This window comes from Pongo abelii, chromosome 11, assembly GCF_028885655.2.
Source record: "Pongo abelii isolate AG06213 chromosome 11, NHGRI_mPonAbe1-v2.0_pri, whole genome shotgun sequence".
In the NCBI taxonomy this organism is placed as follows: Eukaryota; Metazoa; Chordata; class Mammalia; order Primates; family Hominidae; genus Pongo; species Pongo abelii.
The window spans coordinates 99,333,714-99,359,064 of NC_071996.2; the positions used below are offsets into that span (position 1 = coordinate 99,333,714).

Consider the following 25,351-nt stretch of genomic DNA (forward strand, 5'->3'; position numbering starts at 1 on the left):
GTGTATACACATACACCCACACATACAATGTTGTAAAGATTCTATGTCATGGGGGTCAGTATTTTTTCTATGCTTTCATGACCTCATTTTTAGTAATGACTAATTAAAACTGAAGTAATTTACATATCTTGGACTCTAAGAATCTCCCCAAACCATCTGAGTCCAACCACCCATATACAGTGGAGCTGTGTATTGTGAAACTGTTAAGATTCTAAAATAAAATTTAAAAAATCACAAAATTGCCATGTTGAAAATGGGCAGGCTTTCTTTCAAAAGTCCAACACAACAAGTTTCCTACAAAAGTAAATTAGATATCTGTTTCTTCAACTGAAGGCCTGACTTCTGAAGTCAACTTCTGAAGTTAAAGAAGTTGACTTCCATTGAGTGGCCACATTTTACCCAAAATATGAGCAGTATCTCTAAGCACTAGATCCGAACTCAGCACTGAGAAGAAACCAGCACTAAGACCTTAAGGAAAACAGTGCATTTGTGACTCCCGACTTAGACTCCCTTCTGAGCAACAGCTCCTTGAGTTGACTGGCAGGTAAATCACCCATAATTTAAATGGTTAAAATTCACATAAGATGCAATGCCACTCTTTCCTACCAACTGGTCACCCAGACTAAGTTTAAACCTTCCAAAATGGGGCATTTGCTACTTTGCTTCATGAATGGCTTCCCTGGAGAATCGACTCTACAAACGGCTGTTACAAATCAAATCCTATGTTTCCACTGATTTGAATTAGGGATTCAGGTGTGCCAACCTTGTAAGCTATTTCCTTTCCTATAACAGTGCCCATACTGTTATGTGTTTCCTTTTTCATTGTTCCTCATAACCCTGTCAGGGCCACACAGGCAAAAATAGAAATCAAGTCCCAGCATGGATCTCACAAGGAAGCTGGCAGCGAGGGGCACTCACCATCACAGCTGGGTTCTTCACGGTGATGCAGGGGGTCGTGGCTCGCAGTGCTCCACTAATGCCGTGGTAATATTTAAAACAGATTTTTATCTCCGCTGCAAAGCAATTGGAGAAAACAGTAATTTAAACAGTGAAACAAGTCATGTAGGAATCAGCTGTGGAAATCCACCATACCACCTCTCAGGGAATCCTACTCATGACTCTGAATGACCTCTTTTTTTCCACTCAGAGGCAACAGATTACATCAACTTCTGTTTGATTTTATATGCTTCTCCAAAACTTTGTAACCTCTTGAACATATCAGAAAAATGACGCACCAAAACAACATGCCAAAATAGAAATAGTGTAGCGATAAGAATGGGACTAGCTGGTATTTATTGAGGTGCTTCTTAATGTGCCACAGTGTTATGTCTCATGTTCATGTTGTCAGTGAACCCTCACAGAACCTTGGGAGGCAGAAATTCCTGTCCCCATATTACAGATGAGATGTTGAGGTTTGCTGTAGGTCAGACAGATAAGAAATGAGAGTCAGAACTCAAACCCAAGCTGTCTGATTCCAAAGCCTTCACTCATAACCTCTATATACATTGACTGTAGCTCTCAATGGAAATAGAGGAAAAGCAGTCTAACAAAGCATGGAAGTATATTGTAGTAGATTATCTAGTGACAGGGTCTGGAAATTTATATTATTTTAATTTTCCACGTCATTTAAATACACCCAGTAGACAGGGATCAAATCTACGAACAACTGATGTCTATATCTCACAGCTTGTGGCAATCCACACATTTCATACATTTTTTTCTGATAATTCCACTTTGATAGAAAGTAATACAAATGCCAATTATGGTTTTTGGAAAGTAACTACAATTCCAAAGCATGAAACCAAACTGTGTTAAAGATAAACCTACACTCACTGGAATTTCTCTGTATACAAAGTGTCTGAGTCACTGAAGTGTCACTGCGAGATGCATTTCTCCCAAGGTGTCGTTCTAAATATGCAAGGATGCTGATGGGCAGGCCGTGGAGGGAGAATCCCAGGCTACGGGAGGGAGTTCCTCTCTCAAATGAGTCACCAGGACTATTAAAGTGGGGCTGCTCAATGTATTTCCCTACGGAAGTTCATCTTCCACTGACTTTCCCGACTGCACCAAATGGCCTCCTGCAGGGTCTTTGGTTTCCTTATTTTAAGAGAAAGATATAATAACTGAAGAAAAATCCTCTTCCAGGAATTTATATCATTACACTCTTCCTACCAATGACCAAATACTAAATCTCAAAAAAAAAGTTGTTATGGGGTAAAAATATTGAGCCCTTCTATTATTTATGTTAATCACTATCCAATAATTCATAATTTAATAAGCATCATCGGCCAGAAGATTTTTACTACATACCTGCCACAGCACATGGCCAGGCAGCAATGTGCCAGACAGTGTGAGGGAATCAAGGAAAGATTTCTGGTCTAGCGGGTGTTCTGTAGTGTAGCTGCTGAGATGCCAATCACAGGCATGGCAAAATACAGAAGACACACACTAAAAAGGAAGAGCACCAGGTCAAACAGCATAGAGAGCATGGAGATTAGAGTCAGGACATGGTGGAGTCAGAAAGGTGTCATGGAAAAAACAGGTCTAATGGATGAGCAAAATGGGGCTAGAGAATTAAGGAGTGGCAAAATCAGGGAGGCACAGATGAAGCATGCTGGGTTTGAGGAAGGGCGAGATGACCTACGCAGGAATTCTAGCTTTACTATTACTTTGCCTCCCTGAGAACTCTTCTGCAAATGACTTTCCTGAACACTAACACAGATTATTGGTTATTTCTGAAATAGTAATAGCTGGACAGATCTGAGCAAACTTTACTCTCCCACTTGCTTTTTTCCAAGACCAATAGCATGTAGTCTGCAAGAACAAAGCTAAGTAGTGTGCATGAGGACTGTCAGAGCAGAATAAAGTGTGGTAACATGCATGGGGATTGAATTCTTTGGACATGAGCTCATTGGTATCATACTCTTCATGCTGGGGAAGCAAACATCCATGGCTCTGTCTACAGGCAGCACCTCATAGATCAAATCAATGGTTAGCAAGTGAGCAGGCCATTTTTTCCACAGAGAGAAGCACATTTTTATAAGATATCTTCCCCTAACTCTGTATCAAGTTAGGATGCCATCTGCTTTTCCTAAGGTTTTAATAGTCGACTAGGTAACAGACAATGAGATTAAAAAAATGTGACTGCTTATTTTTTTTGGAGGATGATGATAATCATGCCAACTTTGCTAGCTGACCCATTTTGGGTATTACTTTATTCCTTGCTATAACAAAAATCTCCAACCCAGATGACAAAGTAGAATCCCTGAAACTAAGATCAATGTATCTTGAATTGCACAAAAGCAGATTTTGTGGGCATGATCCAATCTCCCCCTCCAATGCTACAGAGCTGTGTGTCGCAGAAGCAAAAAGCTGAGGGGATTTCTACAGATCACCCATTATAAAATCACACACACAGGCTGGTCACTAGAGAGGAAAACAGTCCTGGAAAGAATGAGGAGTAGTTTGCATAGGGATGGAAACTAGCTGGATCCTTCAGCAGGACATCAGTGAAGATTCCTGCCCCTCAAGATATCGGAATATTCCACTCTGAGTGGTAGTTTTCATCTTTAAATGTTATTTAATGTTCTAGAACGTCATACCAGATTTTTTAAAATGGTGTAACTAAGCAACATCCCTGACAAAGGGGGAGAGCAGCATTTTGATTAACATATTTTAATATTTTGGTTATTGGAAGAGGTAACGGAAGAATATTCAGAAGGATGGAAAAGGGAAGTTGGTGCCCAGGGGCATAGGCTTCTGTTGCAGCTACAATGTGTAACCTCTGACTGCAAGAGGAGCATTTTTTTTTTTGTAAAAAGCTATTTCTGAGAAATATATACAAAGGCAGGTGGAAGTACGCACAGGCACGATGACTGAGCATCCGATTAGGGAGGACCCCAGTGATCAACAGAGCCCAGCCCTCCTGTTCATAAGCAGGAGAGATGGAGGACATGGACCAAAGAGCAATGAATGAGTCCATCTATCCTAGCTGCTTTCCCCACAGCCTGATGTGGCAGGCAACATCTCCCCCTGCTGGCCTCAAATTATGAAAAAAAAATATATAAAATATATATTTGTATAGAAATATATTTTAATATTTGCATATCCTCATATATATCCAAACATATAATGTTATATATATATATCTATCTCCATTCTTTTGGGCTATAAAAAGAGTATTTTGAATTCACTAATCAAAAGCATGTTGCCTCAGAGGGAAGTGAGCTAGGAAAAGGGAAAGGCATCCTGTATGAACCTGTAAGGACCTGATATCGGCTGAGCCAGGTCTAGCCTCAAGAGGAAGAGAGCAGAGGATGAGCGGCATCTCCTCTCTGAGGTCCCTTCTGAACAGCTTAAGCCAGCCATAGATCATGGCAATATAAGGGCCCCATTTGATAATCTTCAGGATACGTTTGCTTATAGCATTGCTAAAATACAGATTTAGTACTCTGTATTTGAATGTTCTTAAAACAGAAAAGCCCTTTTATTTTCAAATGTTTGACTTACTAATTTTCACAAATACAAATGAAGATGTCCCTCAGGGTAGCAGCATGCCTACTCCCCTCTACCATGGGTCGGAGGGTGGTCATTTGTGAGACACCACTTTGGGCATATTCCAGGGCAAGTCGGGGAGGCAGAGGGGCTTTGAACAGTGTTTAGGAACTTAAACCTGTTCTCAAGTAAAGGGGTTTCTGTAACTGTGAAATTCTGACACTGCATTTTAAATCAACCTTTCTACCACCTGTTTAAAAGAAGAATACATTTCTGGGTTTGTATATGAATAAAATATTTCCAGATAGATAACTTGACACTGGTTGTAGTGGTTGCCTTCAGGGTGGGAAAACTGGCAACTGGACATGAAGCTGGGGAGACATTTACTTTCGATTTTTATACTTTTTAAACATTATACTCTTTCATATATTACCTATTCAAAATTATTTTTTAGAAAAGCAATCTCAACTCAGCTGTATTAACCCTAGGCATTTATATAAGATTATATTTCAAGCCCTCTCTGAAAAAAGGTTCTACAAGCCACTCCCTGCAAGAAATGGTTTTGCCTCAGACTAGGATCTCATCCATCATCTTAAATAGCTACACGATTCACTCAGGCAGTAGTTAACAGCCTGTTCCTATTTAGAGAGTCTGGATTTTCCTCAAGTTTCTAGAAGTTGAATATTTTGAAGCATAAAGATGGATGGAATATAAATGTCCTTCTTTGTTTAATCATTTCTATTTACTTAAATGGTAGAATAATCTAAAAAAATCAAGCTAATCGTAATTTATTCTAGAACATGACTTTCACCATTGCCCTATGTGTTTTCATTAAACTATTAATATTATGATTCTTATTCACAGCTTTACTCTTCATGCTTTTGAGGAAATTCACCCACATGCCAGTGACATGCTCACTTGTCAGTTATATGTCACTGGAAGTTGTCTTCTCTTTAACAAGGGCCAGTGGAGCCTGAAATGGCCAGGCTTTCCTCTGCTAAAACTCAGAAAAACAAAAGGGGCAATATCCGTGCAGATGTGGCAGAAACCTAATAGGACTAGAGAACTAACTGGGCCTAAAATATAAAGTGTGAGGATGGGGGATGAAAAGCATTAAATCTCCATCCAAGGGGCAAAAAGACCTTTCTGATGTTGGTGGGAGGGGACTTAGGAATGGTGAAAGTTACAGAAAAGGCTCTGATAGTAAAAATAAGAGACCGAGGCCACCCCAACTACACCAAACAAAAAGGCACCCATGACACATCTATTTTGGCAAGGTACCAACCTGAGCACCACTCAGAGAAAAGACTCTCACTCACAGTTGTCACTTGCATACTGTTTTCTAATCCTATATACATTTCCCAGGGCTGGGATGGGTAAGTATGTGAAATTGCTAGGTAATTTATACAAATATCAGTGTTTTGTCATATTCCTCAATGATCACATATCAATTCAGTACATAGCAATGTAGGATGAAGTTTAGTACTCTAAGCTCACTCATTGATACAAGATTTAGTGAGTACCTAGAATAAGACCCAGTACAAAGGTAGCACTCAATGAATATTTCAGGATAGATGAGGAGATAGATGGACGGACGGACAGAAGGAAGGAAGGAAGAACAAAAAGCAAATATGAATAAATGAATGACCACAACCCATAAAAGACTGTATAGAATGAAACAGACATTCTGGCCTGCCAATACAACTGTTTGAAACCTCTTAAATTTTAAAACTCACAAATGCATACTGCACAGATGACCCATTCAGGTTCTGTGAGCCTGAGCTCTCTTGAATACTTGACTCTTTTGACAAGTAAGTGCAGATGAAGCTGGCCCTCCTCTTGAATGCCCTGAGGCTCATCTACCCACATTTATACTTGGTTTTGTCCTTCAAATCCATTCAGGTAAGCCCTATAATGAAATAAATTTGGACTACCTGCCTCCTCTGGGGATTTATCCAGACAAACTAAAACCATCTTAAATTCACAAATAGCCTACATAGTGCTCAAATCCAGGTTTTCCCTGGAACTTTAATAGATCAATTTTCAGAGATTTTTAAACCTTTGTTTGGACTTCTGGTGAGTTAAAGATAAACAAATTTCCTTTCTGCAGATAAAAACAAACATTTTTAAATACTTTGCATTTTCAGGATTGGAGGTGGAAAATATTTTAGAAACTGTCTAATCTCTTCTCAATTTTTAAAAAAAGTTCCATGCAATCAGCTCCAGAGATTCAACCAACATTCCATTGTGAGTCCCTTTAAGAATGTTCTAGCCAGACAATGGGTTTTAAAAATGACATCCAGCCGGGCATGGTGGCTCACGTCTGTAATCTCAGCACTTTGGGAGGCCAAGGCGGGTGGATCACTGGAGGTCAGGAGTTTGAAACCAGCCTGGCCAACATGGTGAAAACCTGTCTATACTAAAAATACAAAAATTAGCCGGGCATGGTGATGCATGCCCGTAATCCCAGTTACTTGGGAGGCTGAGGCAGGAGAATCGCTTGAACCCAGGAGGTGGAGGTTGCAGTAAGCCAAGATCATGCCACTGCAGTCCAGCCTGAGAGACACAGCAAGACTCCATCTCAAAAAAAAAAAAAAAAAAAAAAAATTGACATCCCAAAGGCATAGACTATTTCTAGGCACTATAAATATAATTACAACTTCTTTTATATTGCAAGGGTAGGGGTGAGTGTTTTGAGGGGGCGGGGAGTGCTTCATTCTGATTAATGAAGAAAGACTTATTCAAAGGAGAATCTTTCTAGAATTCCTATTCATTGTCCTGAACTTTACTTATACTACATTTCTCAGTCTTTAAAAAATGCATTACTGAATATTTCCAGTTTTACAATTATGCTCCACAATACTCCCAATTTTATGTGAGAAGAATTAAGGTGGAAATGCTAAAATAAGGAGAAAAGAAAAAAAAACCCTTCTCTTTTCTTCATTCCCAACTCCTAGTTTCAATGTCAAGCCCATTTCTATTAAATACTAGGGTGGGGGGTAGAGAAATCAGTCAAGACAGAGCTATTTAACTATAGCCTAATCAGCCAGGACATTATGAATCTCTAACACTTTGGGAGGGAGAAAGAAAATCAATCACAGCAAAGGGGATACTCTGTAAATGGGCTTTTTCTCACATTATATTCCAAACTATAGCAGCATGTGGTACTGACTTCTTCCCAGGGGTTCACATGAGCCTTGAAATATCAATCTGTACACTCCAACAGGCAATAATTACCAGCAGCCTTCAGCATTTTGGAGTGATTTTGCCAAAATCACTCCAAAGGAAGTGATTTTACCTTTTCCCCTGAAGTTCAGTTGGCAATATTTCTCAGCTAGATCAGCCTTTTAAACACCAGGATCCTTTCAAAGGAGGAATCACACTGAAAGTAAAACCAGCTATTTCTCATTCCATTTTCCCACATTCTTTTATGACTTATTTCTTCATTACTTAGATAGTCGTGCCAGCTGGGGCAATGTTGGAAAGTTACACAGACATAGGTCCGAAAAACAAATCATCCATAATTCCACCTGCCAGAAACCATCCTCATTCACATGTTGGCAAGTTTTCTTCCAAACTTTCCTATATGCTGTGCTATTAGCTAGGATTCTGCTGAATGTACCTACTTCCCCTTTCTGACCTTCCTTTCTCTCTGCTTTTTGTGAGCATTTTCCCTTAAAAACGACATTTCTTTTAAGGCCTAAGAGAGAATCCAGTCAGAAAACTGGAATATGAAAAGAAGACATTTCTTATGGGGCAGAAGCAGGATTAGAGAAAGTTCTAGAGTGCTGATTTACTAGTAAGAATGGTGAAAGAAATTATTTCATGCCTTTAATGGCCATTCAAAGTAACAGATGTTAACCTTTTAAGATAACAGTGTATTAGAGAAGTTTGATATGCTTCAATAAAGATATGCTTGCGGCAGGTTTCCATTTAATCAAATCTTTAATGTTCATGTTTAGTAAGTGCTGTCTTTAAGTACTAGTACCCACACATTCTTTTATATTAAATCTTTTCCATATATTAATCTTAAGGCTCACTCAGAGCTCAACAACTGAGAAAAAGTTTAAAGAGCCCATTTTTTTCTACATTAAAGAGAAATGGCCAGGCGCAGGGGCTCATGCCTGTAATCCCAGCACTTTGGGAGGCTGAGGCGGGCGGATCACCTGAGGTCGGGAGTTCGAGACCAGCCTGACCAACATGGAGATACCCTGTCTCTAATAAAAGTACAAAATTAGCTGGGCGTGGCGGTGTATGAGTGTAATCCCAGCTACTGTGGAGGCTGAGGGAGGAGAATTGCTTGAACCCGGGAGGCGGAGGTTGCGATGAGCTGAGATTGCGCCATTGTACTCCAGCCTGGGCAACAAGAGCTAAACTCTGTTTCGAGGAAAAAAAAAAAAAAGAAAGAAAGAAAAATAAATTCTATAAATGTAGAAGCTAACCTGGACCAACTAGTAAATCATTTATTCCTTCATTCTTCCATATATTCCACAAAAATGTACTGAGTATTTATTATTTTTTCAATAATATTGGTGGCAACTGTAAATAACACCATCACCCAACAGAGAAAGGGACAAGATATTTTTGTGAACCAGGCACTATATATGAGCATTTGAATTTATAAATGACTATAACACTGAATTAATTAGGTAATAGTTGAGTTATCTGCAAGCCAATGTCTGATTTTCTAGTAAGCTGACCTCAATGTCAGTGAGCCCATCTATTTCATCAACACTTTGAAAAGACTGGGGTCCAAACATGAAGTTATTCTGCTGCTGGCAAAAATTATAATAAGATATTTCAAAGGCAAGTCATTATGAAATTAACTGAAATCTTGAATTATTCTTTCTGAAATTCATATGAATAAATATTAATTATAGATATAAAGGGTATATAAAAATGTGTAAAGTATTAAAGAAACCATATATAATTTATATACCATACATTCATAATGCATGTGTAAAATATAAAATATGCTATATATATTTTTGTATATATACATGTATATGTATGTATATGTAATATTTATTTGCACATATATGTAAATGTGTATGTTTGTGTGTGTGTCTATATACATAGACACACATGCACATATTATATAGTTGTCCCTTGATATCCATGGGGGATTCGTTCCAAGACCCCCATGGGATACCAAAATCCACAGATGCTCAAGTTCCTTACATAAAGTGTCAGAGTATATGCACATAACCTGTGTACATCCTCTCGTATACTTTAAATTATCTCTAGATAACTTATAATACCTAATATAAATGCTATGCAAAAATTGTTATACTATATTGTTTAGGGAATAATAAGAAAAAATGTCTGTACTTGTTCAGTATAGACACGATGACATTTTTTTTTCCTGAATATTTTTGATCCACAGTTGGTTGAATCTGTAGGTGTGAAATCCATGGATATGGATGGCTAACTGTATGTTTAAACACATACAGTTTTTTCAAAATATGTGAACATTCTTTACTGAGCATTTTCTAAAACAATATATTTTCCATCATGGCATAAATATGTAAATCCAAACCAAAGAATTTCAAAATAACATTCAAAAAGACTCCATAGACTTCTGCATACTTATGCAATGTTCAATAATAAGTTTATATTTCACTTAGTTACTTACGTTCCATGAAATAGGGCCCAGGCTCAATTCTCCATACAATTTGCCCTTTTTGTGTTCCAGTCACACCCCTGTTCTTAGAATCCCAGAAGTTGGCTGGAGAATTCTCATCTGGAAAAACCAAAGAAATACTTTTCAGCTTAATTATGACCTGTCTCTCTTTAGCAGGAAGATTAACATAAGTTCTAAAATACATGGAAAAAAGATAAATGAGAAAATATAATGCACATTATTCTTAATGACTACCTCCCAGCAGAGTATTACCCGAGTTTCTGTGCTTGCATTTATGCTGGGTGAAAGAAAAGGGGGAGAAAGGGGGGTGGGTGGAAAGAAGATGGCATCTCTGGGCTTGGCCAAGGTGGTCAATGTTGCCAAAAGACAAAACTGCAAAGAACAAAGGGTACAACTGCTACAACTTTAGCTATGAGCTGATTTATAACAAAGGGGTTGGGTGTGCTCCCATTTGTAAAACCCTGTTGTAAAAATGAAAGGAAGAGCAGACCTAGGAGAATATAACAGAATTCAAGATGGGATGAACAAAAGGGACGTTAAGCTACGAAAGTGAGTCAAGATACAGCACAGCTTTGCCAGGAACCGTGTTTAGGGAACACAAACCAAGTTCATCACATCTGTCAGGACAGTCCTTTGCAAAAGACCAAAGGCATAGACCTTGAGACAAGATAAGAAAAAAAAAAAAGAGTCTCTATAGGCTTTTGTGTTGAAGAAGAATAGAAAGAACAGTGATCCCCCAAACAGGCCTGAAAGCAGCATTTTCCAAGCTTTCTGACCTCATGGCACAAAGAAAATGGTAATATTTGTATGACACACTAGATTCAACAGAGGCTATGCTTACAATTTAATATGACAGGCAGGGATGCTCTGGCTTCCTGAGGCTCTGCCCCTAGCACCCTGAGGACTGGGGGTTCATATTCTGTAATTTGCTCACATTACACTAGTTTGAAGCTCTGTCTTAGTGGCCCAGAATAGGAAATGAAACTAGAAAACACGAAAAGGAGACAATTTGGAGTTTTATAGGCGCATTAAAAAGTATATAGTGATCCTGGCTCTTAATGCCAGATGTACCTCATTTGTTTTCCCAAATCCCTTTCCAAGGAGGAAGGATTAAGGTTGCACTTTACTTTAACTGAGAGTTGGAATAAAGAAGACGGGGTGAAGTAAGAGCTACACTAAAAATGGAAAGATGGAGAAAAGGTCCCAAGCCCAAAGGAATAGTCCTGAGGAGAAAAACCTCTCTTCTTTTAAGCATGAAAGAAACAGAAAATGGGTCAAAGCAAGGGGACAGAGGGATTTCTGTCTTTTCTGTGGTTGCCCTACTAGTTTCATCATATTGAAAAGCCAAAGAACTTTGGGAGGGATGGTCCTTTCATGCATTTGCATTGAGCACATTATAAGTTAAAGGTTCTTTATTGTGAAAGGCCAAGAAGCAGCCACTGTTCTTTATAAGAATGGAAAGACATAACCCATTCATGGCATCACATCCTCTCCTAGACAAACAATGAGAGCAAACAACTCCATTTCATCACAGAAATATAACCAAGATGCAGATATTTAGATGGTACTCAGGCAATCACTTAAAAATCACTGGATTTGAAAGGTATCACATGGCTCCTCAGGGCAAACCCTGCTTGCTGCATAACCATTGAGCTTCTACCTTGCCAACTGAACCCCAATTTTGTTCAAGGCAACAATGTGCCCTGTTAAAAATACCTCTCCAAAATCCCATCCAGCTAATGGTGACATGTGGCCTGGTTCTGCCCAGTGAAATGTAAGTGGAAGTCTATTAGGTGGAACCTTATGGAAAACTGTAATTTTCCTAATAAGAAAAGGACAAACTCAACATCCTTTTGCTCTTCCCTGTCCCCTCTTTTTGGAGTAAAGCCACATTGCTAAGATGGCAGAGCAAGAAGCAAGAAGCCATCAGGATGATCCATTGAGCCATGACCCACCCGCCTTCAGGCTTCTTGCTACCTAGGAAAAAAAAAAAATCCTATTTGGTTAAGCCACTGTGGTTGTGTTTCTGTTACCTGCAGCTGTACACAATTCTTAACAGATATACCCATCCTAAAAACCACTCAGTGATTCAGACTCATCATTTCTGACTTGACCTGGAATCCTCAAGTTTGCATCACTGCTCCAGGTTAGACAACAAGGGTATTTGCTTCACCTTCTGAAAGATACTTTAATTAGCAGAGCTGCTTGGATGCTTGAAGAACTCTCCTGTTTTCACAGATAAATTTACTTATTAGCTACTGGTCACTTGGAAGGCACAGAAGGCTGGGCTCTACAAGAAAGAGAACACACACATAGGAGATACAGGGTATCCACCTATTCATGAAGCTTTTTAAAAAAGTAGTTATGTACACGGGAAATTTCCTAAAAATGTTGTTGTAACAGTTTCCTTCCTCTTGAGGCCTCGGAAAAGATGAGGCAGTATCAAATCTGGTTTTAAGGAGCAAGTACTAGAATCAAGAAGATAAAAAGCAACCGTAAAAAAGTTGTACCTGTTAATGTGACCTCACTGTAAAAGTGTATGCATATTTGGTATTACTAAACTTTTTCTCCCCAGGCAATCAATTAAGCCAATAAATTAATCCAAATGCATTTCTGACGCAACAATTTTGGGAACATGGACCACTGAGGGTCAAAAATTAGAATGGATGGGTAGGAATGGGATGAGGATGAGGCCTGAGCCCTGGACAGAGGAGATCCTGAGGCTCCTTTACATGGTCCCTAGAAGGGGGCTTGGACAGAACTCGTGTCAGCATCTCTTATTCTAAGAGGGTCACTAATATCACTTCCTTTGCTAGTTAGGTTCATCTCAAGGTATAAATATTGTACTACTTGCATACCCTTGCTTAGTCTGAGAAGTAGGAAATAAGGGAGAATAAGTAATGTGTGCTTTCTTCTTAGACCCTTTACCATGAAACAAACCTAGAGTTAAGTGTTCAATTCACCCGCCAGCTCTTGTAGGTTGGGATAAACTCTATATCTCTGTATCTCTGACTTAGTTCCCCTGGTTAGTTCATAGGCCATGTAGAAAATTCCATTTCCAGCTGGGCACAGTGGCTCACACCTGTAATCCTAGCACTTTGGGAGGCCGAGGCAGGTGGATCACGAGGTCAGGAATTCGAGACCAGCCTGGCCAACATGGTGAAACCCCATGTCTACTGAAAATACAGAAAACAAAAAAATTAGCTGGGCATGGTGACAGGCGCCCGTAATCCCAGCTACTCGGGAGGCTGAGGCAGGTGAACTGCTTGAACCTGAGAGGCGGAGTTTGCAGCGAGCCGAGATCATGCCACTGCACTCTAGCCTGGGCAACAGAGCAAGACTCCGTCTCAAAAAAAAAAAAAAAAAAAAATTCCATTTCCGTTTGGTGACTTTTTTTTTTTTTTTTCTTTTTTTTGAGATGGAGTCTTGTTCTGTCACCCAGGCTGGACTACAGTGGCGTTATCTAAGCTCACTGCAACCTCTGTCTCCTGGGTTCAAGTGATTCTCCTGCCTCAGCCTCCCGAGTAAGCTGGGATCACAGGCGCCTGCCACCACGCTCAGCTAATTTTTTTGTTTTTTATATTTTCAGTAGAGATGGAGTTTCACCACATTGGCCAGGCTGGTCTCGAATTCCTGACCTCGTGATCCACCTGCCTCGGCCTCCCAAAGTGCTAGGATTACAGGTGTAAGCCACCACGCCTGGCTAATTTTTGTATTTTTCAAAATACAAAATACAAAATAGAGATGGGGTTTCACCATGTTGGCCAGGCAGGTCTCGAACTCCTGACCTCAGGTGATCTGCCCACCTCAACCTCCAAAACTGCTGGGATTACAGGCATGAGCCACCACACCTGGCCTGGTGAAATCTGTGACATTTAAAGAAATAAAAGTTAGCCCTTTGAAGCCAAATGGCTAAATTGTACCATGAGTATTCAAGTTCACACAGAACACAAATGTTCCATATATGACAAAAAATGGCTCAGAAGCAGAATGAGCTGACCCTGAGCAGAAGCTGGATGGGCCTGTTTTGATTACAGAAAACAAGTTTAAATGCCATGGCCAGTGACCATCCTTTGGCCTTCATAAGGAAGGAAAGCTGCTGCGTTATTCCCTGCCAACCATGGTGCTTGTCAAGTAAGAGACACTCAAGTTAATATTCTGGTTATTCTAGATGGAAATTTTTCTTTGATGTGATCATATTCTTGATAATTCATTATCCTTGACAGATACAAACACTTCCGCCACTGAGTGGCAGCAACCCTTAATTGCAAATATGAATCCTGAGAAAAAAACAAATTTAGGGACACAGAGTTCACATTACTGTGAAATGGCTACTACAATCTCTACAACTGCTACTGCTCCTACTGCGGCTAGCAGAGCTATGGCCAGCCTTGGCACATCATACTAAGCAACGCCTAGAATGACTAATTCCTTTTCTTTGTTCCAAGAAGATAATTTTAATTAGTCCTTTAGATTGAATTTTTTGTTCACACCTTTGTTTAGGTTGCAGTCAATTTTGGTCTAGCCTGAGAATCATTTTAGAGTGGTGGCATTTTCTCTGCTCAGATCTATTGCTCATGGATTTTTTTGTATAGGCCAACATATTTTTTTCCTATATTCAATGAACTATTCTTTTTTATCCTTATTTAGTACCTGTATGAGGTGATTTGGTTTTTTCAAAATGCCCCCAACCCAAAGTAAGAACCCAGGTGCAGTGGGTCATGCCTGTCATCCTAACACTTCAGTAGGACAAGATAGGAGGATTGCTTGAGGCCAGAAGTTTGAGACCAGCCTGGGCAACACAACAAGACCCTGTCTCCACACACAAAAAATTTTTTTTAATTAGCTGGGCATGATGGCATGCACCTGTAGCCCTAGTTACTCGGGAGGCTGAGATGGGGGTGTCCCTTGAGCCCAGGAGTTTGAGGCTGCAGTGAGCCACGATTGCACCACTGCACTCTAGCCCAGATGACAGAGCAAGACCCCATCTCAAAAACAAGAACAATAACTGAATATAAAAAGGTATATCAAAGAAACAATTCTAAATCCCCCACATGTGTAATATAGAAGTAATTATAACTTTATTTCTTCCTTTAACTGAGTAAAGGTTCCAACAAATCATAGAATGCCACTGGTCTTTAAAACCAAGTTATACTTGGCCACTTCCCTTTCTCATTTCTCTTAACAATTCCAAATCTGTCTCTGTCCTCACATCCCCTACCTAATTTCCGCCCTCACTGGAACTCTGTGTGAACTCTGTGTCCCTAAACTCATGCATTCTGTGGCATCCATAGAGGACATTAGGCCTGATCTCCCTTGATTTCTCCATCTCCCTACCACTATCTCCTCTGTATCTGTGCCTACTTCTTGCCTTCTTGCCCAGGGTTCTACTCCCCCTTACAGTGGTGCCTGCGGCGCCCTCTTCTCCACCAGTCACTTTCTGTCATCTTAATATTTAACCTTTTCCTCTAGAGGGAACTTCCACTCAATCTAGAAACCTGTCAGCTTCCATGGGGCATATTCTCCTGCTTTTGTCTTTGTTCTTTGACCATTACCTTCCTTGGCTTCTTTCCCATCTTCATTCCTATTTCCTCCCCTACTAGGATTAAAGTGTCTTTCTGTTACAAAACAGTCTATATTACAGGAGTATATATTCTAGATTCTTAGGTCACTTCCTAGTGGAAATATAATTACAAAGAAAGGAACACTGGAGATGTTAATACATATATACCCAAATACCTTCTAAATCTAATTTTGTTTGGTAGGGTTTATATTAAGCTTGTCCCTTCATGTCTCAGGACTTCTTCATTCTCTTACAAGTCTAGTTGGCTACACATTTTCTCTAAATAGAAAAGTGAAATGTGTGTGTGTGTGTGTGTGTGCGCGCGTGCACGCGTACCTTGGCCTCCCAAAGTACTGGGATTACAGATGTGAGCCACCATGCCTGAACATGATACTCATCCAAAGTGATTTCACTTATTATTATTATTTTAAATTACAACTTAGAGCTACTCCCATTAATCCTGTTACTAATACTGGAATTAGTTATGTTAATTCTGCTTCTTCAAGGGAGAAACAAAGTGTTTGGACCCAGGAGATAAAAGAGTAGAAACAGAAGATTACAATACACAACCCTCTTCTACTAACTATATAATCACACAGAGAAATTTCTCAGAGATTGTTAAGGAGGTGAGAAATAAGCCCCTTTTCCTTCATTAAAACCACATTATTTTTAGGAGGAACACCTAGGGTTCTTAAACAGAATCTCTATATAAGCAGACTTACCAAAATCTCCTGCACATTCACTGTCACAGATCCTCGCGGGTCACCATCTCTTTTAGCTACCTGATCCTCCAGGGCAATGAATGCCCAACTTCATGGCTCACAATGAATGAGGGGGGGTGGGCGGTGCTTCTTTAAAATGCTAATTCCTGCATGGTGGCTCACGCATGTAATCCCAGCACTTTGGGAGGCCGAGGCAGGCAGATCACTTGAGGTCAGGAGTTTGAGACCAGCCTGGCTAACATGGTGAAACCTCGACTCTAATAAAAATACAAAAAGTTAGCTGGGTGTGGAGGCGCACACCTGTAATCCCAGCTATACAGGAGGCTGAGGCAGGAGAATTGCTTGAACCTGGGAGGTGGAGGTTGTAGTGAGCTGAGATTGTGCCACTGCACTCCAGCCTGGGCAACAGGGCGAGACTCCGTCTCAAAAAAGTAAACAAATAAAATGCTAATTCTTGTGCTGCTCTTCCAGAGATTTTGAATTTAGTAGGTTTGAATCTGGGCTCAGGAATCTGAATTTTAGCAAGCACCCCAACCAGATGATTCAGATGCAAGTACCATAAAGACCACATTTTGAAAAATTCTGCTTCATGGTTATTTCCAGGGAAGTTGAGCAATCACAGCAATGCTGTGGACCATGCATATGTCTTTGATCATTGTCCCTCTCATTTGTTACCTTGTTCATTCATTCATTCATTTGACAGGTATTTACTGACTGACTACTATGAAGACCATAAGCATCTATTTCCTGCCATAAGGAGCTGACAGGATAAGGGGGGATATTTCCTGCCATAAGGAGCTGACAGGATAAGGCACATAGATATATAATGCAATGCAAAAATTACTATGGTAAAGGTAACCATGTTTTGTTAGAAGAGGAAAAAAGAGGAGGAATGATTAGTCATCTGGTGTCTGTGTGTGATTCATATGGTTCTGAGCTGTTAGGTTTAAAGTGTCTTTGGAAAGGGTTTACGGAGATCTCCTTTGAGAAGTCTACAAATCTAAGCCAGACATTGTTTCCTCATCCATTCCCTAGATATATATATTTCTTTACCTTCCACGGTTCACATTTTTGGTTCTATGAATGGTCATCAGAAACAGCATACTTAGAGCTGAATTCAGAGATCAATGTTACCATTTTTGCTTGGGCCCCAGGAGATTATCCTTTTCTTCCCTGGAAAAGTTGATAATTATATTAACCTACAATATAATTATAAAGAGTAGTCTTTTAGAAAACTAATTCTTTTTTTTTTTAAAAAATGACACATCAAACTAAAATAATGTAAACAGAAAAACTTTAAATTTTTTTTCAAGTTCTTTCTTCCCCATAATATTCCACACACAGAGACGGGTGTGAAAACTATTTTTAAAAGATTAATTTTTTTCCTGTACATGATTCTTGGATTTCCAGAAAATTATCCTTTTAAGATAATAAGAGAATATATAGGAAACATGAACAGACATATCAGACATATCCAAACATATTCTAGATTTGGAAACGTTTTTATGTCTATGTTAAATATCTCCAAAACCTCCATACGGTACTTGAAATAAAATAGAAACAAAAAAAGTATCCAAAGCACTTACCCTCCTACCAATCAACCCAGGAGAGTTGAAAATAGAGGAGAAATTTTTTGAGAAAGATGCCACGTGACCGATTGTGCCAGAGAGAAGAAAAATAATACTTACAAATTTTCTTTTGCTTTAAAGTAATTCCATCTCCTATCTACATTTTCTTAAAAAATGGCATACATTCTAAATTGATTTTCAATTATCTTTTGTATATAAATTGAAAACAACTATGTCCTGAGATTGGAACCATAAAGATGCTTGATCTTATTCTGGGTACACTCGGGAATTAGATGCCTGTCTGGAATTTGGGATTGGAGAGCAATACTAAGCTAGGAGTTGAATCAAGATAATCATTCTAGACCTGGGCAAAGAACACCCCTTCAGAGGGACTGCTTGACTGTTAAAATGGTACAAATTTACCAGCAAGTACCAGGCCAGTTACTGGAATCCCAGAGCCACATTGAGGAGAAAACTGTGATGACAACTTTGAGAGCTGAGCTATACTGTGGAAGACGGGTGGGTCTTCATCACTGAATGTACCAAACAGAGCACCAATTTTATTAAGTGCTAGGAGAATTCACTGGCAAACTTCCTTATGAATTTGCAAACTTAGCATTAGTTTTTAACACAATCTCCCTAGATGCCCAATTCTTTACATTAAAGTCTTCTCTGAATGGAGACAAGAGTGTGTCTGACATGTTCAGAGATTACAATCATGGCACCACCAGGCCACCTGCTAAGAGGGCACCTACTGGCGACTATGGCTTTGAAGCCACTTGAATGGCACCAGAATGATTTTCTGAGAACAATGTGCCCGAGAATGCAGAAATGGGCACCAAGCACATTACTGCATAGAAAAAAACAACACGGATTGAGAAGAGCCAATGACAAGACTGCAAGGTCTGGCCTTGGGAATATCTGTGCACTGAAAGGTGTGCAGGACACTATCTCTGACATGGACCTCATCACTGCCCTGGAAGGGAATGCTGGCAGAGTGGAGAGGCACAGGGCACACTTGTTGAACTCACATCATGCACTATCAAGTTTAAGAGAGATGTTTTATTGCTGTATCCTCTATAGCAGGGTATCACAAGCAGGGAGTGGGGCCCAACTGGAGAATGTGAAATGTCTTACTAGATCCAAACTGCGTGACATATAGTCAAGTCTGAACCACACCCCTGAGGGGTCACCTGCACACTCACACCTCTAGATGTACTAGGCAAAGGGAGGAGGCTCTGCTCAGCAACTTCCTAGATAAAAACAACTGGTCCTAAACTATTTGATTAAACACTCATTTGACAAGGAAAAAAAATTACTGACAGCCCAGTGAGAAGAAACGCTTGAACTCATTTCAGTAAATCCCTCCCAAGAGTTACAGTCATGGCCCAGTATACCAGACAATAAGGAGCAGTTCAGAAATGGCTTACAAAAGAATCAATTTCAAACACACGTCACACTGGCATATAGAAACATGTCTCTCTTCTGTTCAGTGGCTCCCTATTTTTCTCAGAGTGAAATCCAAAGTGTTTATGATGGCTTCCAGTGTCCACAGGACATGGCCGCCCACTCCCTCCAATTACAGCTCTGACCTCACCCTTTCCTACTTTCCTCGCCTCCCTCCTTACCCCCTTCCAGCCACACTGACCTCCCTGATGTCCCCAAAGGTGTGGTCAAGATTCAGCTCCAGGGACTTTGCTCTGGCCATCCCATTCACCTGGAACTTTCCCCCAGATACCCTTATGGCTCAAATCCTCCGTTCAATTTTGTGGCTTATACATCACCTTTTCAATGAGACCTACTCTGACTGCTTCATTTTGAAATGCAAGTCTTCCTCCAGCATTCCTGAACTATCTTACTTTGCTCAATTTCCTATCCATAATCCTTATCACCTTCTCACATACTCTGTTAAGAATCTAGTTACACATTTAAATATATTGTCTGTCTTCTTCTGTTGAATGTAAACTCCAAGAGGTCAAGGAATTTTGTCTATTCTGTTTACTGATGTATCCCAACTGCCTAGAATAAAACCTGACACATAGTAGGTGCTAATATTTGGTTGAATGAAAGATATTGATAGTGACAAGAGGCAGATAAATGCCTAGGTACATAGGGGCGAGTCCCTGGTGAAATGCCACCTTCAAGTCAAAAACAGCCTGAAGGCTGAAAGACCACGCTGCTGGTTCTGGATGAAAGCTGTGATCCAGAGTGAGAACCTCTGTTCGTGTTTGCCCACCCTTTCCCCATTGGTTCTTTCTGAATAATGCTTTTTAACCAATCAAATGTTGCCTTTTCCAGTACTGCCTATGGTCTGTCCCTCTCCCATCCTGTGCCTATAAAAACCCCAGACTCAGCCACACTGCAGAGACAACCTGACTTAGGGTGATAGATGACCTGACTTAGGGTTAGAGACTACTTTCCCATCCCCTCTCCATTGAGAGCTGTTTCATTGCTCAATATAATTCTCCAACCTCATCACCCTTCAATTGTCAGCATGACCTCATTCTTCTTGGATGTGGGGCAAGAACTCAGGACCCACCGAATACAGGTATTCAAAAGACTGTTAATACTGTGGCCCTTTGCCCTCCGCCAGTGGAGGGCAGCCACCCCATGCAACAGGAAGCAACATCAGGGCCAAGCCCCAGCCCCAGAGCCATGGGCCAGAGTGGGGCAAGGAGCTAACTGGGCTGTTAATACACCACCATCAGTCAGGCTGCAGATAGTGGGAGTAAAAGAGCTAATTACCACATTGTAACACCCCTTCTGAGGCTTTAGGGTTGTGGCCACCCCTGCCTGGGCACCACCACATTCCCGTCAGGGTGACATGGCTGGTCCAGCCACAAGCTCTGCATGGAGCCTGCCACTGTACCAGTGGTTGGAATGGCCGGCCAGACCCCACACTCACTTGCTCACATATTCCCTCCCACTAGGGGCTGAGCACGCAGTTGCAGCAGCCCTGGGTTCCACACTGGAGTGCAAGCAAACCATGGCCCAGTGGGCTGACTACACAGGGTGCCTCCTGCTGTGGGGGCTGAGAAAAATCCTGCATCAGTATCTTGATATCTTCCTTTGATTATATGATATTAATTGAATATTAGTACTATATTCTTAAAACATACAAAAAAGAAATAAAATTCTCACCATGGAACACATAAAGCCTTTTTAAAGAGATCTCCATCTTATTCAGTGTAGAGAAAAACAGGGACAACATTGCAAATTCTTGGTAAGCATTATCAGGCGAATTCCACAAGACCAGCTTAAACTCTGGATATTTATAATAAGAATTTCTAATTAACATTCACACTTAATTCATCCACACTGCTGATGTGACATTCAATTTTGTTTATATCCTACAGTTGGTCACACCAAAGCACAAAAAAGATTAAGAGGCTTACCTAAGATCACATAACCAGTTTCAAGTAAGGCCTTTGAAACATCTTAAAGTTCCTTCTTGACAAGGATTTTCAGAGCATTTCTAAATTAAGATTTTTTTCCCCAAACTGAATGTTTTACTACATAGGATTTGTGAGAACTCAAATTCTTTGATAATGCTCAAATGGAAAATTACTAAAGACTTACTTACATCAAACAAGAAACTTATAATTTATGGTGGCTATTGTAAAACTTATGATAAATCTCGTGAAAATAGAATAAGGCATTTGCAATAGTTGCATCCAATTTCATGATAAAAATGTTAGCAGGAATGAGGTATTCTTTGTAAAACTTGAGACTTAAAGATTTTCAAAGTCTCTTTCAAGTACACACTGCTGTCAGTACATGATTTTCCCCATCATACTTGCATGGCTACTTTCCTTTGGCAATTATGCTTTATAATGAAAATGTAAACCCAAGCCCTTTTAAATGGTGAAGTATGGCCAGCATTTGGTAGCTCGGTAAACACCTTAGCACAAGATCCAACATTAGGCCCTTCAAGAATTTTCTATGACAGTGATGATAAAATGCCTCAATCCTATCCTCTGTAACAAGGCTCAAAGTATTAGAACAAGACTTCCTGCTGTCAAAGAACTTTCATAAGAAAGAGCAGAGTAAATGCTCTTTTTCCATTTGGATAAACAGGCCAAAAAGAGTTGAAAAGAACATTTTAAGCCTCAAAGACAGAATGAAAACAGCAATTATAGAAGGGATAGAGAAAATGAAATTTATAAAAATTCATTCAACAAATATTTATTGAGCATCTACTATCTACCAGGCAATATTCTAAGGGACAGGGATTTGGGTAGGCGTAAAAGAGTCAAAGTCCCTGTCCTGGTGGAGATTTTCGTCTAGTGGGTAAAGTGGTCCGTAAGCAGATACATAAGCAAAAAATGTAATGTCAAGTAGTAGTAACTGGCTTAAAGAGAGCAAGCTTGGGTATGGGGTGGAGAGAGGTTGGTAGGAGAGCACAATTTTACATAGGTTGGTCAGGGAAGCACTTGAACAGGAACCTGAATGAAGCAGGGGACTGAACCACAAGGAGATTTTGGGAAAAGGCATAACACAAAAATGCAAAAGCCCTGAAACAGAAGCAAGCCCACCATGTTCCAAGGAACATCCAAGTGATGCAGCCAGAGCAGCATGAATGAGGCAGAGAGTGGGAGAAGAAGAGATGAGAGAAACAGACAGGCAGGGGCCAGCTTCTAGACTGTAATAATAACAATAACACTCTCTAGAGCTTACTACGTGCCAGTGCTGTTCTAGTGTTTTACTTTTATTCACTCATTTAAACCTCTAACAACCCTTTAGGGTAGGAACTATTATCTATAAAATTTTTAACAATGAGGAGAGTTAAACAGGGAGAGGTTAAGAAATTTGTCTAGGATGATAAAGCTGGTACGGCAGTCACCTCTTATCCATAGTTTCACTTTCTGCAATTTCCATTAACCAAAGTTAACCTTAGTCTGAAAATATTAAATGGAAAATTCCAGAAACAAACAACTCATAAGTTTTAGATTGTGCACATTCTGAGTAGTGTGATGAAATTTTGCATTGTCCCTTCCATCCCACCCAGATGTAAATCATCTCTCTGTCCAGCAGGTCCATGCTGTAGATGCTCCCTGCTTGTCAGTCACTTAGTAGCCATCTCAATTTATCAGATCAGCTGTCATGGTATCTCATCACGCAGGCATTTTGTCATCTCACATCACCACAAAAAGAAGAAGAAGGGTGAGTACAGCACAGTAAGATATTCTGAGAGAAAGAGATCACAATCACATAAGCTATTTTGAGAGAGAGAGAGACCACATTCACCTAACTTTTGTTATAATATACTGTTATAATTGTTCTATTTTGTTATTAGTTACCGTTAATCTTTTACTGTGCCTAATTTATAAAGTAAACTTTATCATAGGTATATATGTATAGGGAATAACAGTGTATGGTAGGGTTCAGCACTATCTGCAGGTTCAGAATCCACTGGGGGTCTTGGAACATATCCCCCATGGATAAAGTGGAATTACTGTATGCACAGAGTGAACCCAGTCTTGCTCCAGTGACCATGCTCCTCAACACTACACCTTACTGTCTGTCTAGACCACACTCTGAGGATAATGGAAAGTCATTGAAGGATTTAAAGCAGGGAAGTGACATGATCTGCATTAAAAAATGATAATGATAATTCTGGCTGCTGTGTGCAGAACAGACGGTAGAACGGCAAGAGAGGATGGCACACAATGCTTCATGCCCAGGCCAATGACCAAGCATGGGAGCCATAACCTGGACATGACTCACCCCCATCTCCATCCTCCCTGTGCAGACAAAGCTATAGCCGATACAAATATCCACCTTAGTGCAAAAGGCTGTGATCCAATCTCACACTCTTCAGTTCAACAACCCTGGTGGTGGGGGCGGGGGGTGGGCACTCATTCTCCTCTAAGCCCTCTCCAAGTCAAACACCATCCTGTAGTTTCACTGTCTACCTCCACCATGTGCTTCTCCTCCCTCTCTTTATTCAAACAACTCTCAAAAGTCCAATTTTCCCCACACTCAATTTTAATCAGTCAAAATATAAAGCTCTGATTGTCCATCACTTCGCAGCTCAGTAAAATCCTTAATGCAACATGTTTACTATAGCACTAGTGTTCAGCCTACATAAACCTTTATTTACCAACAAAGTTTGGCTCTGTGTCCCTACCCAAATTACCAAATTGTAATCCCCATGTGTCAAGGGAAGGACTTGTAATCCCCACATGTCGAGGGAGGGAGGTCATTGGATCATGGGAGTGGTTCCCTCCATGCTGTTCTCATGATAGCAAGTGAGTTCTCATGAGATCTGACGGTTTTGTAAGGCAGTTTTCCCTGCTTTTGCTTGCTTCTCTCTCCTGCCACCTTGTGAAGAAGGTGCCTGCTTCCCCTTCACCTTCTGCCATGATCGTAAGTTTCCTGAGGCCTCCCCAGCCATGTGGAACTATGAGTCAATTAAATCTCTTTCCTTTATAAATTATCCAGTCTCAGGGAAGTTCTTTATAGTAGTGTGAAATGGACTAATATACCAACAAAAGTACGTTTTCCTTTTCTATGTATATATCACACATTACAGGTGCAATGAGAATAATAAACCACTTGATACTGATATTGCCAGGCTGCCACTGCTAGGTAACAGCTGATTTGGGTTTAAATTCCATTTCTCCCATTCGCTAGATTTATGACCTTGGGCAAATCTTGAAAACTGCATAGACTCCATTTTCTTAATCTACAAAATAATAGTAATCACACTTCAGCTCAGAAAGCTGCGAGGAGTACATGAGTATAGTATGTGAACCTGGCATATATCAGGAGCTAAACATACGAGTTTTAAAAACCTATTTCGGACTGGGCGCGGTGGCTCATACCTGTAATCCCAGCACTTTGGGAAGCTGAGGCAGGTGGATCACTTGAGGTCAGGAGTTCAAGATCAGCCTGACCAACATGGTGAAACCCTGTCTCTACTAAAAACACAAAAAATTAGCTGGGCATGGTGGCAGGTGCCTATAATCCCAGCTACTTGGGAGGCTGAGGCAGGAGAATTGCTTGGATCTCCCTTGAACCCAGGAGGCGGAGGTTGCAGTGAGCCGAGATCGCATCACTGCACTCCAGCCTAGGCAACAGAGCAAGACTCTGTCTCAAAAAAAAAAAAAAAAAAAAAAAAAGAAAGAAACTGTATTTATTCCTTCTTTTAAAGGGAGCTATGTTTTCATTTGATTACTCAAAAGCACAATTCTCCAACTTCATTTCCTTAGCTTTTACTTTTAAAATTTATTTTATTCTAATTTCTCATAAATATATATAAATTAAAACAAAAGCATGCTTATTTATGTTTCTTGAAACTCTGCTTTCTTAATCCATAGATGCCAAAAGAACAGGCAGCACGGGTGAAGTCCTTACT

At 40.2% G+C, this 25,351-nt stretch overlaps 1 protein-coding gene across 7 annotated transcripts in view; it reads right to left on the reverse strand.

Moving 5' to 3' along the window:
• Positions 1 to 25,351, reverse strand: part of HECW2 (HECT, C2 and WW domain containing E3 ubiquitin protein ligase 2) — a 399,402-nt gene that overhangs the window by 135,884 nt on the left and 238,167 nt on the right. For all 7 annotated transcript variants that reach the window (XM_063712948.1, XM_063712946.1, XM_063712951.1 and 4 more), the window contains 2 exons: positions 10,130 to 10,237; positions 919 to 1,013 (listed from right to left, as the gene is read on the reverse strand). In XM_063712948.1, coding sequence (XP_063569018.1) covers positions 919 to 1,013; positions 10,130 to 10,237 — 203 coding nt within the window. The remainder of the gene's footprint in view (positions 1 to 918; positions 1,014 to 10,129; positions 10,238 to 25,351) is intronic.